The 12,999-nt window shown below is 48.5% G+C and overlaps 1 protein-coding gene across 1 annotated transcript in view; it reads left to right on the forward strand.

The window, feature by feature from the left end:
• Fstl1 (follistatin like 1) overlaps positions 1–12,999 on the forward strand; it is a 53,266-nt gene that overhangs the window by 21,372 nt on the left and 18,895 nt on the right. The window contains exon 3 of the mRNA XM_032900188.1: positions 12,641–12,745. Coding sequence (XP_032756079.1) covers positions 12,641–12,745 — 105 coding nt within the window. The remainder of the gene's footprint in view (positions 1–12,640; positions 12,746–12,999) is intronic.

Consider the following 12,999-nt stretch of genomic DNA (forward strand, 5'->3'; position numbering starts at 1 on the left):
AATAACTCCCTAGCCCCAGACCTCATCATCAACGTGATTGCGGTCATAGTTTGCGCCTGCTGCGTCTGCCTGGAGCTGTGTGAAAAGTCCTTCACCTTCAGTTGTTTCAGTGGATAAGATAGGTCCATGCAAGCCCCATCCACAGACACTTTCCCGCTCGTCCTGTAACACGGATTCTCCCAGAATTGCTGGCTATGTAATAAAACAGAAATGGAGCTCGAGGTCTCCCTTCCTGGCCCTCGGCCTCAGATGCAAAATCGGACAGCACAGAGAACTTTGTTCTAACAACTTACCCTTCCTTCCTTGCCGCTGAAGGGAACCATTGGTTTCCATTTGGCATCACTGAGAGGTGGGAGAGGGAGCAGGAGGACCCAGGAGCCTGGAAACAGGCAGGCTGGAGAGGGGGGTACCACCTGCCTCAGGCAGCTCCCTGGAAGCCTATTCCTGGGACTCCAGGTTTCTCCTGGCCAGCAGTTTCCATGGCAACACAGTGTCTGAGCACTTCTAATTACATCTGTCTGCTTCTCCTAGAACCCTACTGAGCCACACACATATGGAGGCTTCATTTAGTTGGGAGTTTCTGAGGTTTAACCCCTTCAGCACTTTTAGACTAGGAAAAAAATGTTTGTAATCTTGACAGCTGTTTTGCAGTCACACGGCCCCGAAAGATTCCCAAGGCTCTGTCTCTACTGCCTCCCCGCTAACCCCCCATTTTTGGACTGGAGACCCATGCCGCCTGACTATACCAGGTCTCCTTGTCCATCATAGCTGACCTCCCCGTCATCCTGTTAGCCCCAGCCCATGCCACTGACAGATGAGGTCAGTCTCAGTTGGCATCACAATCCCGTTGACCATACCCTTTCCCAGGGAAAGCACCCTACATAGGTCCAGCTAAGTATGGGCCCTTTCTCCCAATTCTCTTTCCAGTAAATTCCAGCCCATTGCCAGGATAGCACATGAGCCAGAGGGGAGTGCCAGGAGCCAAGCCTCAAACGTTCTACCATAGGCAGGAGACCCAAATGTCCTGCCAATAAAGAAGGAACAGTGCAAGGCAAGTCTTATTTCAGGTTTCTCATAGGGTTTCCATTGCTGTGAAGAGACACCATGACCAAGGCAACTCTTACAAAGGACAACACTTAACTGGGACTGGCTTCTAGTTTCGAAGGTTCAGTCCATTAACCTCAAGCATGGCAGCATCCAGGCAGGCATGGTGCTGGAGGAGGCGAGAGTTCTACATCTTGATTCGAAGGAGTCCAGAAGGAGACTGTCATCTGCAGACAGCTAGGAGAAGGATCACTTCCATACTAGGCAAAGCCTTCAGAGCCCACCGACACAGTGACACACTTCCTCCCACGAGGCCATACCTATTACAACAAGGCCACACCTCCCGAAAGTGCCACTTCTCATAGGCCAAGCATATTCAGACCTCCACAAGGTCTAAGTTCTAGGATAATGAAGGGACAGGGTCCACAGAAAGAGGTCACCAAGCAGCTGTGCCAGTGACAAGTCACGGCACTGTGTCTCCTGCCTGATCTCACTTGCTCCTCTTTGCCTCTGCTTCTCTGGTGACGAGGCCACTGTGGCGTCAGCCTGACTGTATCCCCTGCAGCCCCACCTGACTTCCGCCATGTTCTTTCTCTCCTTTCTTAACCATTCAGCATGGCTCCCCTACAGCCTACATCCATTATAGGCAAAAGACATGGCCGAAAGCGCTTTCCGACTCCCATTGCCTCGCAAGCTGCCTATTGGTTTGTGTGTGCCCATCGAGACACACGCTGTGTCTTTTGTGGGTCTCAGACAATCCCAGATTGGTAAAACTTCAGGCTGAATGTTGATGGTCTGGTGGAGAGGAGTGGGGTCTTTGGGCCCTCGAGGAGTTGGTTCTGTCACCATGACTTACCAATCAGAAAGAAAGTCTCATTGAGGGTGAAGTCACGTAGCCTGAACTAAACGTTGAAAGATAAGAAGAGTTTGGACCAGCAGACAGTAAAGCAGACTTCCCACATGGCGATGGTGTTTTTTTAAGCTGGTCTTATCGGACATTCTCTGTCCATCTGAAGGTTAATGAAGCATCCAGCGATATCTCATAGCACTGACACTTTCAACATGAAATACCTCAGGAGCCTAGGACTTTAGTCTATGTGCCTTTAATCTGTCCTGGCCACTTACAGTACTCACAGGTCCCTCCCCCTACTTTGTGCAGTCAAGGAGTCTAAAAGGAAGAGCATCCCTGGTGATAAGACCAAGGGTAGCAAGGCCTCATTTACCAGTGGTGTCACATAAGAGAGGAAAAGACCATGTGCTGTGCACTTGTTAATGTGTCTGAGTAAGTGCTGGTAGATGAGAGTCAGGCAGCCAGCCTGTGAAAGGTCATGGGAACCAATTTGCAGGACAATGGCTTCTCTTCAGAGTAGGTAACTGTGGTGGTTTGAATTAGAATAACCCCCATAAACATTTAGTTTATGGGGAGATTTAGTCGGGAAGGAATGGCACTATTTGAAAGGATTAGAAGGATTAAGAGGTGTGGTCTTTGTCCGAGGGAGTGTGTCACTGAGGGTGGGCTTCAAAAACCTATGCCCAACCCAGAGTGTCTCTACCTGCTTGCAACCCAAAATGTAGTACTCAGTTACTTCCCCAGCACCATGCGTGCCTGCCACCATGCTCCCTGCCGTGATGATAGTGGACTAAACCTCTGAAAGTGTAAGTGAACCCCCAGCTATATGTTTTCTTTCGTAAGAGTTGCCTTGGTCATGATGTCTAGTCAAAGCAATAGAATAGAGACTATGACAAGGAGCCATGTGCAAACCGGGATGGGAGAATTAAGCTGCAGGTAGGGCTGAGCAGTGGAGCACACTACTCCCTAATCAAGGAAGTGATGCTTTTGCCACAGCTACCCCCCAGATCCGCTTGACTAGACTAACCAGAGAGCAAGATGGCTCTTGGTTTTTCCCATCTTTCTCCTTCCTCCCACCAAATCAGAACAATGAACTCTGCATTCCACTGAGAATTCCGAAGAATGAACGCTAATTGGTTCCTGGCTGGGGAAGCCTGAGGAGATGAGGGCCAGCTTGCTTGGAATGGAGGGTGGAGAGCGAGCAGGGATGTTCGTACAGATGTGGCTGTCGCTGCAGGGGATGCTTCTAAAACTGGCTGTCTGGGACTGCTCAGTCAGCTGCCCTGGAGTGTGCACCACTCCGAACAGAGAGAATTGGGGATTTAGGTGTGGGGAAATTTAAAAAAAGAAGAAGGGAGAAAAAAGAGACTCTCGGTCAACCATTTTTCTTGAACTACGTGTGGAAATCATTGGAGCATGAATGAAAAGTAAAGGCAAGGCCTGGCAGAGCAGGACATGCTTCAGTGACAGGTTCCTGGCAGGAAAGGAGATGGTGAATCTCCAGTGAATTTCTCTTTCTCCCCACTCCCCCTTTTCCATACAAGGCAAATGCAAGTAGAATTAAAACTTAATTAGTAGCATCCTAGTGGAGGGTAGAAAGTTCCAGTGGGCTCCTCACCAGTGCAGTCAGTGCACTTGATATCCACCGTTGTTTCCTCTAGAGCTGTGGTTCTCAACCTCCCTAAGGCCACGACCCCTTAATACAGCTCCTCATGTTGTGCTGACCCCCAACCATAGATTCCATCGCGACTCCATAACTGTGACTTTGCTATGGTTATGAATTGTGATGTAAATATATCATATGCAAGGTGGTCTTTTGTGACCTCTGTGAAGGGGTCCTTCAACCCCAAAGGGGTAGCAACCCATGGGGTGTGAAGTGTTGCTCCAGAGTAACCCTGGGGAGAATGGGAAAGCATTGCGTATGAAGTCCTTCGACTATGGGGATTTACTCTAACGCCTCCAGCGACATCCTTGAAATTCCATCCAGACCGCAAGTGCACAGGATAGGCATGGTGGTCATGTCTGTCACCCCAGTACCATGGGGGATGACACAAGAGGAGTGCTGACAGTTCAATACCAACCCTGAGCTACACACACAGTATTTGAGGCGCATCAGGGCTTGTGATGGTTTGAATATGCTTGGGCCAGGGAGTGGCACTATTAGGAGATGTGGCCTTGTTGGAGTAGGTGTGTCACTGTGGGAGTGGGCTTAAGACCTTCACCCTAGCTGCCTGGAAGTCAGTCTTCTACCAGCAGCCTTCAGATGAACACTTGATATTCAGGACCACATGAAGTAGTAAATCCTGAGGTAGTTAATGGAAGTCAATGTATGGGGGCTGAACATTGTGTACAGCCCCTGTATAAGTTGGTAAACTGAGGCTTGGAGATATGCAGCTTCTTCTCTAGCTCACACCGTATAGGAGGCAGGCACCTATCTAGCTAGGGTCCCTCCCCTAGGTCCGGCCTGCCTCTCGGCGACTGATTCAGAGCTGAAATGCTCTCACCGCCTCACTCCAGCGTTTACCAAGTCACTTCTCACTCCGCTGTACTCATCTTCCACTCTGGAGCTCTCGACAAGCCAGCCTCCTTCCTGGTTTCCTGAATCCTCCTCCGCTCCTTTCGGCAGCTTCAGAGCCCTCACAGGGCAGCGGGCAGGCTGCTGACTTGAGAGGAACGAGTGAGCATGTAACCCACCCTACATTGTGGGATGTCCTTCTGTCTGCTTAGACTTGTGTCCATACCTACAAGCCCTGTCTACCAGTCTGGTACTGCATCTGCCTGGAGGGAAGGTGTCCTTTCTGACTGCAGAGCCCCCTGGTGTGGTGGGCACATGCTTTGCAATCCTTGGGTTCTGTTTCCTAATTCCCTTCCCCTCCCCAGCTGCCCCCAACCTTTCACCCCCACCCTTTCCTCCTGGGCCCATAGGCTCTTCTTCCCCTACCTCTCACTCCTACACAGATGACATCCAGATGTGCATCTCCAGATGTGCATTTCCGGCTGCCGATGGGCTGTCCTACTGTCTGCTTAGACTGGTGTCCCCCCACCCTCTTGTCAAGGCTGTGTCTCTGACAGAGAGCTTCCTCCACCTGATGGTCCCCCAAGACTAAAGGCCTCCATGGCTCCCAGGTTCCCTCCTTCCTTTCCCTACACCCAGTATATTGCCAGACCTCCATATTCTTTAGAAAGTTGTAGATGTCCTTTTATTGTATCTACTCCCATGAGTGGTCTCAAAATGCTCCCAATCCTTTCTTTGTTTCTCCATGTGTCCACAGGGCTTATGGGTAGACCCTGCCATGCTGTAGGAAATGCTACAAGCCCATCTCCAGAGTGACCCCCCCTCCCACCTTGGCAAGATTACAGGTGTCAACATGCCAGTCTCAACATCCAGCCATGTTAGATCTCTCAAAGATGGAGGTCACACCCTCAGTTCCTTTTAAACTTATACTATATCCCTTGTGCCCTGTAGGTCACTGACTGTTACCTTCGTTGGTTTTTGTTTGCTTGCTTGCTTGTTTTGAGGCAATATCATTTTACTTCCTAGGCGAGTATGGAACTCCTAGACTCAGGTGATCTTCCTCACTCAGAGCTGGAAGTACAGGTGTGCTCACCACCATAGCCATCTGGGTCCTCATGATATAGCCTTGGCTGGCACAACTCTCTGTGTAGCCCTGCCTGGTCTAGAACTCACATTGATCTGCTTGCCTCTTCCTCCCCAGTGCTGGGATGGCAGGCATGTGCTGTCACCATTCTGTAGTTACTGTGGCATCCACCAGATCTACGTTCAAGTACGTTTAAGTGATTTACTTCCCTTATTCGAAGAAGCCTGGAGAATTATGTCTATGCTCTACGTTGGCTATTGAAGTGGACAGACTTTGGGCTGAAGGCTGAAGAATGGAGAATGAATCCCTTGTGCAGATCTACAAGGCTAATTTCAAATGGATAAATGCTAGAAGTTTCACCAGGCAGTCTAAGCTTTGACTGTTACACAAAAAAATTATGTGTTTGAGAGAGACAAACAAACAAGCAAGCCAACAAAAACCTTGTTTTTTATTCATATACAACCAAATGAATTAATACATCTGTTACCTCTAAGTAATAGACTATTGTGTGCGCGCCCTGAGAAGAGTTAAGTTCCCCTCCCCCATTCTGGCAAATTAAAAACAGCCGTTACAGTATAGTTCACAAAATACCATAGTCTGCAGAAACTTCTCATCTTGTATAACTGAAACTTGGAATTCCCGCCCGAATGGCATTTAATGTGAAAACTGTTCTCTGAGAGGGTCTGTGGGGAGCCAAAGTATGCAAGCCACTTGCTTGAGAAAAACCGTAGGTGCACCCAGCTCTAACAGACAGACAAACAAAAGGCCCAAAGCCATTATTAGAAAGATCCCTGTAAGACAGAAACAATGTTGCAAATGGAGAGTTGGAGGGAACCTGGATGCTAATGAAGCATCTGTTTCCTTGCTTTCACTTACTATTCCCGCCCAGAACCCTCCCTGGGCTCCATCTTGCATTCACAGCTGTTCTTGTAGAGCCCTGCCCCAAACGTTCAAGCTTTAGGCCTCCTGAAATCCACATGTGACCCTGGTCTGTTAAACTTGAGGTAAGGCATTGGCTGGGAACACACGCAGGCAAAGGACATTTAAGTGTGGGGCTGGCACAAATGTCTTTGTGTACTGCCAAGCAAATCAGACCAACCGCTCTAGACTGTCTCTCCCCTTTCCTTGTCTTTTCCTGTCTATGGTGCGCTTGCACGTTCTTTTCCAAGGCAGAAGTGCAGAGACTGCGTGGGTCATGTGACAGATGCTCCAGCTAGATTTCAGCAGCTGGAGGAGGTTTCATTTTCTCCTGCAAATTCTCCAGCTTTTTTTTATGAACGCGCACTCAGGGAGAGCATCTGAGAGGCCCTGATAGTCTCATGAAGTTTCCGTGGCTAATTCTGGCAAAGCAAGGGAAGCCATTTTCATTCAACAAAGCTGCTCTACTATGAAGCAGTGGCAGAGAGGGCTGCATATCCATCTTGGCATAAGCAGGACAGAGTGAGAGGAGGGAAGGGGTGGGGTGGGGGCGAGAACAGAGAAAACAGTGCTCACCCAGTTCCAAATGACGCTGCATCAAGCTGTCATGATTAGCTCTGCTTATGCACGTCCATCCTTGCCAGAACCTATGTTTTGCAGAAATTGTTTCACTTTACAAGGCTTTTTAGAAACCTTTCGGTGTATATTTTGCGCTGTTCAGCCCAGAGACCCAGGCACAGGATCGCCTCTCCTGTTTTTTGCAAATAACTTCCTTTTTTAATTTGCATGCACAAAAACTAATTGCCGGTCTGTAAAACCTTGGGCTGAAGATGATCTATTCCTTGGCTTTGGTTTGTAGAGAGATAGAATGGTTTATTGGAACGAGACTGGAGTTGAAAGCTGGAGGCCAGGGCCGGGCATAATGTCATCCTAGGGGCAATCAGCATGCCAGGGTCTCAAATCTGGAAGAGCTTCACGTCAAGCTCCTGTTAGAGAGCCAAAAAAACAAAACAAAACAGACGAGAAAATTGTACTGGCTGGTTTTGTGTGTCAACTTGACATAAGCTGGAGTTATCACAGAGAAAGGAGCCTCAGTTATGGAAATGCCTTCATGAGACCCAGCTGTAAGGCATTTTCTCAACTAGTGCTCAAGGGGGGAGGACCCAGCCCATTGTGGGTGGTGCCATCCCTGGGCTGGTGGTCTTGGGTTCTATAAGAGAGCAGACTGAGCAAACCAGGGGAAGCAAGCCAGTAAGTAACATCCCTCCATGGCCTCTGCATCAGCTCCTGCTTCCTGCCCTGCTTGAGTTCCAGTCCTGACTTCCTTTGGTGATGAACAGCAACATGGGAGTGTAAGCTGAATAAACCCTTTCCTCCCCAACTTGCTTCTTGGTCATGATGTTTGTGCAGGAATAGAAACCCTGACTAAGAGAAAAACTAACCCACCAAAATTGCAAAGAGTACTTAAGAACATTTGCTCCAAGGACTTCCAGAGGACCAAAGTTCAGATCCCAGAACCCATGTGTGCTGCTTCATAACCATCTGCAACTCTAGCTCCAGGAGACCCAGTACCCTCTTCTGGCATCCGTAGGCATTCACAGCATATCTTCACACAGACGCCTGTGGCTGGTGGTTCTGGGTTCTATAAGAAAACAGACCAGAAAGCAGCACCCTTCCATGGCCTCTGTATCAGTTCCTGCCTTCAGGTTCCTGCCCTGCGTGAGTTCCTGTCCTGACCTTTGAAGATGAACAGAGATGTAGAAGTGGAAGCCAATTGAACCCTTTCCTCTCCGAGTTGCACGTGGTCATGGTGTTTCATCACAGCAATAGCAACCCTCGCTAAAATCGTGGCAAATATTTTGTTGAGTTGTTTATTTGTTTATTTAAACTGTTGTTGCTTGGGGTCTTTTGCTTTGTTTTGTAGTATTGGGTTTGTTTTTTCTTTTTTATATTTATATGAGTACACTGTAGCTGTCTTCAGATATCAGAAGAGGGCATCTGATCCCATTACAGATGGTTGTGAGCCACCATGTGGTTGCTGGGAATTGAACTCAGGACCTCTGGGAGAGCAGTCAGTGCTCTTAACCACTGAGCCATCTCTCCAGACCCTGGGTTTGTTTTTTGTTTTTTGTTTTAGACAGTATTCTTGTTATGAACCCCACCTTTCCATACCTGTCTCCCCTGTGCCGTCCATCATGCAGGTGTTCTGTTGGCTTTTAAAGCTACGTCTCCGTGTGGTTTCATACTTCAAGAACACAGCCCCTGTTAATACCTAGTCCATCCTGAGTGCATTCAGATCTAAGTGTCTGCTCACACTTTTATAAGAATGGACATGCCTGAGAACTTGTATGGAGACCGTGCACAGGCCAATGTGGTTGTCTTTCCCAAAAAGCTTGACCGATAACAGTGTGAACATCTCTACTTCATTTGAAAGAATTGCATGCCATCCCTGGGCCAGGCCTTGCAGCTGACCGCTCTGCCTGCAGCGCCCTCCCTTGGCCTTACTTGAGAAGGGACTGTGGAGACCAGGTCAACTTGTGTCCCTTTCCTGACTTGCCTGTCACTGGTGCTGCCATGCAGTTTTCTGAATCTCAAACACCCCTGCCTTTGTTACATGCACCTGAAAATGTCAGCACCGGAACAGAAATGGCGAGGACAGATGTCTGTAGCATCTCACACCGGTGTGAGTTAGCCTCAGTATGCCAGCCCACAGCCTTGGGCTTTGCAACCCCTGACTAGGTTACTGCCTTCGACTTTCTGGCCAGAACCAGCCACTCCACAGAAGCCCACCTATGACTCTAAGGGACTTTCCAGCAGTCGTAGGAACGGCTCCAATACTTTGGTTCCCAAAGATGTTGGGACTTAATGGCCGACTTCGAATGACACAAAGAAATGCTTCTGTAGAGGAAGTAACCTTCATTGTTGACCTTGACCTCGGCAATCCAACATACTCTCTTTGAGTGCGGAGGGGAATGGCTTTGAGCGCCACAGATGAGATAGACTTCCCAGACTGGCAGATCCTTCTGCCCGTGTCCCTGGCGGGTCTATCCTCCTCTCCCTCCCTCCTGCACTTCTCACTGAAAGGACAGAGCCCGGCAGAGCTGCGGCAGCCAGGAAAGTTCTTCTGCATTGCGGCTCAGGGCTGTGTGAGACGAAGAGAGAGATTGCCACCTATTGACAGATATATCACCTGCAAAGAGAACGCCTGTGTAACCAGAGGCTCCTCCATCTCTGTGTTCCATGAAAGGCCCTCCAGGGGTTGCTGGGCACTTTGCATTTCCCGTCCTGTCAGTTCTGCCCTGGTGGTACCTTTCCACTGTCATTGAGGCAGGAAAGAATGGGGACATGGCAGTCCAAGGTGACGGTGACAGCATTTCGGAGGGAAAAACTGAAAATAAATCACGCCCTGTAGCGACAGCCACTTCCTGTTTTAGACAGCACACAGCGTGACTCAGTTCATTCTCAAGACGGTTCCAACCTTCGATGTGTTTATGTTTGCACCCGAGGAAAGAGGTTGCACGAGAATATCTTACTCGTGGCAAATAAAGAAGAGAGTTGGATGTGAGGGTTGCGTATGGGATCTAAACACTTAATGCAGTCAAAATTGTCTCCTTACACTTGCTATTATACCATCCATATCCCCACTATAATTTCCCTAACCTTAATGCCTATGGCTGTAAGAATAAACCAAACATAGAGGAATCGTTGCCTCTGGTTGAAGGAACATCAAACTCTACCTCTTTTTGTCACTGGGCCTCTACGGCCAGCTTCCTTGCCTGTAAACTAGGGATGATATGACATAAGGAATTAGGAACTTCTATAAAGGTCAAGTAGCATCGGCTATAGTAGGTCACTTAGATGGAAGCTTATAAATGGGTGCTTAGTTACCTGTGGGCTGAATAGAGGTGTCTCTCATTTTTTTAGATTGGGTAACTTAGGCAAATTATTTGACCTTGTGGAGCCTCAAATCGCTCATTTGTAGAATGGAGCTAATAATAATATGCATGCTCTTATCGGGCTAGCCATTCAATAAGGTGAAATTCTGGGTGTGAACGCATTCAAATGTTAATTGCCCTCTTCAAGTATTAGTTGTTAGGGCACCAGAAACATTCTTCTCCAAATGTATGTCTGAGAACTACTTCCGCAAATGACCTGTGTCGAATTCAGACTCTACATAACAGTGTTTATTTGTAATATTTACCAAAGTAGACGGTAGAAGGGGGATAGCTCATTGGGTAAAGCCAGTTGTGGCCAAGCTTGAAGACCAGGGTTCAATCCCTGGAACTCACCCGATGGAAAGACACACACACACACACACACACACACACACACACACACACACACACACACACACACAGAGGTTGCTCTGACCTCCACACGCATGCCCTGACAGGTGTGCCCCTCCCATACACCACACACCAATAAATAAACAATATGCATGCACATGACAGGATGAAGCTCTGAATGCCGCGGTGTCTTCTGCCGGCAGCATTGTCAGGTCTTCCCATTGATCACACTACCGTCCCCCCCTATCCCCACCCCTACCCCCGCATCCCATCTATTCCTGCTCCACAGATGAGGAAATGCATGGTTTGAAGGATCAGAGGGACAAGTTAAATACACACACGCTGGGAACATTTTGAGTTTTTCCTTGAACGCAGACATAAGCCCACGCTCAGTTTTGTGTGCATTTGTGTGTCTCAAGCTCCTGTGATGGGCCCAGGGGTTAAAGTGCTCAGATCAAGTGAGGTGAAGAGGCCACTGGAGTTGTCTTTTACAACAATCGGCAATCTCTCTCTCTCTTCCCTTCTAGCTCTGCTTTTTGCTCTCGGAGGCACAGATCTGACAAGAGGGAGGGCCCCCTTGAAGGGTTTGCTCAATTTTATTCCCCCTCTCTGTTTAGGAAACAGAGCTCTAAATCCATCCTCCAACCTTCTGGGAATTACTTCCTCTTTTCTTCACTGTCTGCCAGCTTTTTTTGAAGTCTCCTTAGCAACATTTTTTAAAAAATTGTTTAGCAACAGCATGTAAGCCAATGAGCTCTGAGTATGCAAATGAGTTCTAGACCAATGAGAGCACTGCATAGCAGGCACGGGGGCTTATGGGAATCGAGAATAACCTGGAGTTTGCAGAGCAGCCTCCAGGTGGCAGCAGAGCAGCTATTTTGGACCCATCTTCTCTCTCAGGCTTCTTCTTTGTGTGTGTGTGTGTGTGTGTGTGTGTGTGTGTGTGTGTGTGTGTGTGTGTGTGTGTGTGTGTGTGTGTGTGTGTGTGTGTGTGTGTGTGTGTGTGCTGTGTTTGTACTGTTTAAAGAATTTATTGTTACAGTAAGCCTTGTAGGTATGAGTTCTTTAGATACACAGTGGGCATGGGCTGGAAACAAGGACTTTGCCATTACCCCAGTCATTCCTAAGCTTCTTCAGTCTTTGTTTTGTAACCAGCTCCAGCCCAGTAGTCTTAGGCCTGGAGGCCTTGGGCGTTTCAGCCTGTCCTTGCCCTAGTAGAGCAAAGGACCCAGGAGAATCTCTGTCACTGTTTGTCCACTGCTACCACAGAGTGGTTCTGTAACATCTGTCTGGACAGGAAGCCTGACCAGCAAGATGCTGGAGGGCCATTCTTCTCTCTTTGGGGTGGCTTTGGTCCTCTTCATCTTGTAGCCCGGGCACACAGACAGTGGCTGAATATCATGATAGCATATCCACGTGCATATCCCTTTGAGATGGTACTGCTGGGACCACCTTGGTGTCAAGATGTCTGGATGTGTCTCCAGTATCTTCATTTCTTCCTAGCTTAGACTTCTCATCCTCAAAGAGTCAGTTAAGGTGTGGAGTCTTCAGAAAGTGCCGTCCCATTCTCTCGTACACATCTGTACCCAGTGTTGCCTTCCCATATATGTGTCCCTCCCTGGGAGTCACCGAGTTCCTGAGATCAGAGATTTCCCTGTGTATCTCTAGCCCCTAGCATAGTGCTAGCTTTATCATAAATGCTCAATACGTATTTATTTTAAATGAGGAAGAATGCAAGGAAGACACTCCTGGTTTGCTTGCAGGGGAACAATTGTCAGTGCCTGAACCCGAGTCAGAAGAGTGCCTGTGAGTTTGGTGCTAAAAGTTAGAGGATAACATTTGGCACATGAGGGCCCGAAGCCCGAAAGGTCATTACCACCACTGGCTCATCCTGTGGTGGGCTCATCTCAGTAACATGGCTTCCTTTACGATCTGTGTTTTAGGAGGAACCAAGAAGCAAATCCAAGATCTGCGCCAATGTGTTTTGTGGAGCTGGCCGGGAATGCGCCGTCACGGAGAAGGGGGAGCCGACGTGCCTCTGCATTGAGGTGAGTCCTGATGTCAGACATGGAGGGTGGTGACTGTGTAGGGGGCCTGAGAACTAGCTCAATAGGAAATGTGCTTGCTACAATCAGAGCCTCAGGACTTACACAGGTGCCTGGTGTGGCAGGAGCCTGTGACCACAGTACAGGGGGAGCAGAAGCAAATTCATGGAGTTCATTGTCCAGCCATTCTAGCCAAATCATGAGCTCCAGACATAGTGAGGACTCTATCTCGAAAAATTATACCGAGAACAACCAAG

The sequence above is a fragment of the Rattus rattus genome, chromosome 4, assembly GCF_011064425.1.
Source record: "Rattus rattus isolate New Zealand chromosome 4, Rrattus_CSIRO_v1, whole genome shotgun sequence".
Lineage (NCBI taxonomy): Eukaryota > Metazoa > Chordata > Mammalia > Rodentia > Muridae > Rattus > Rattus rattus.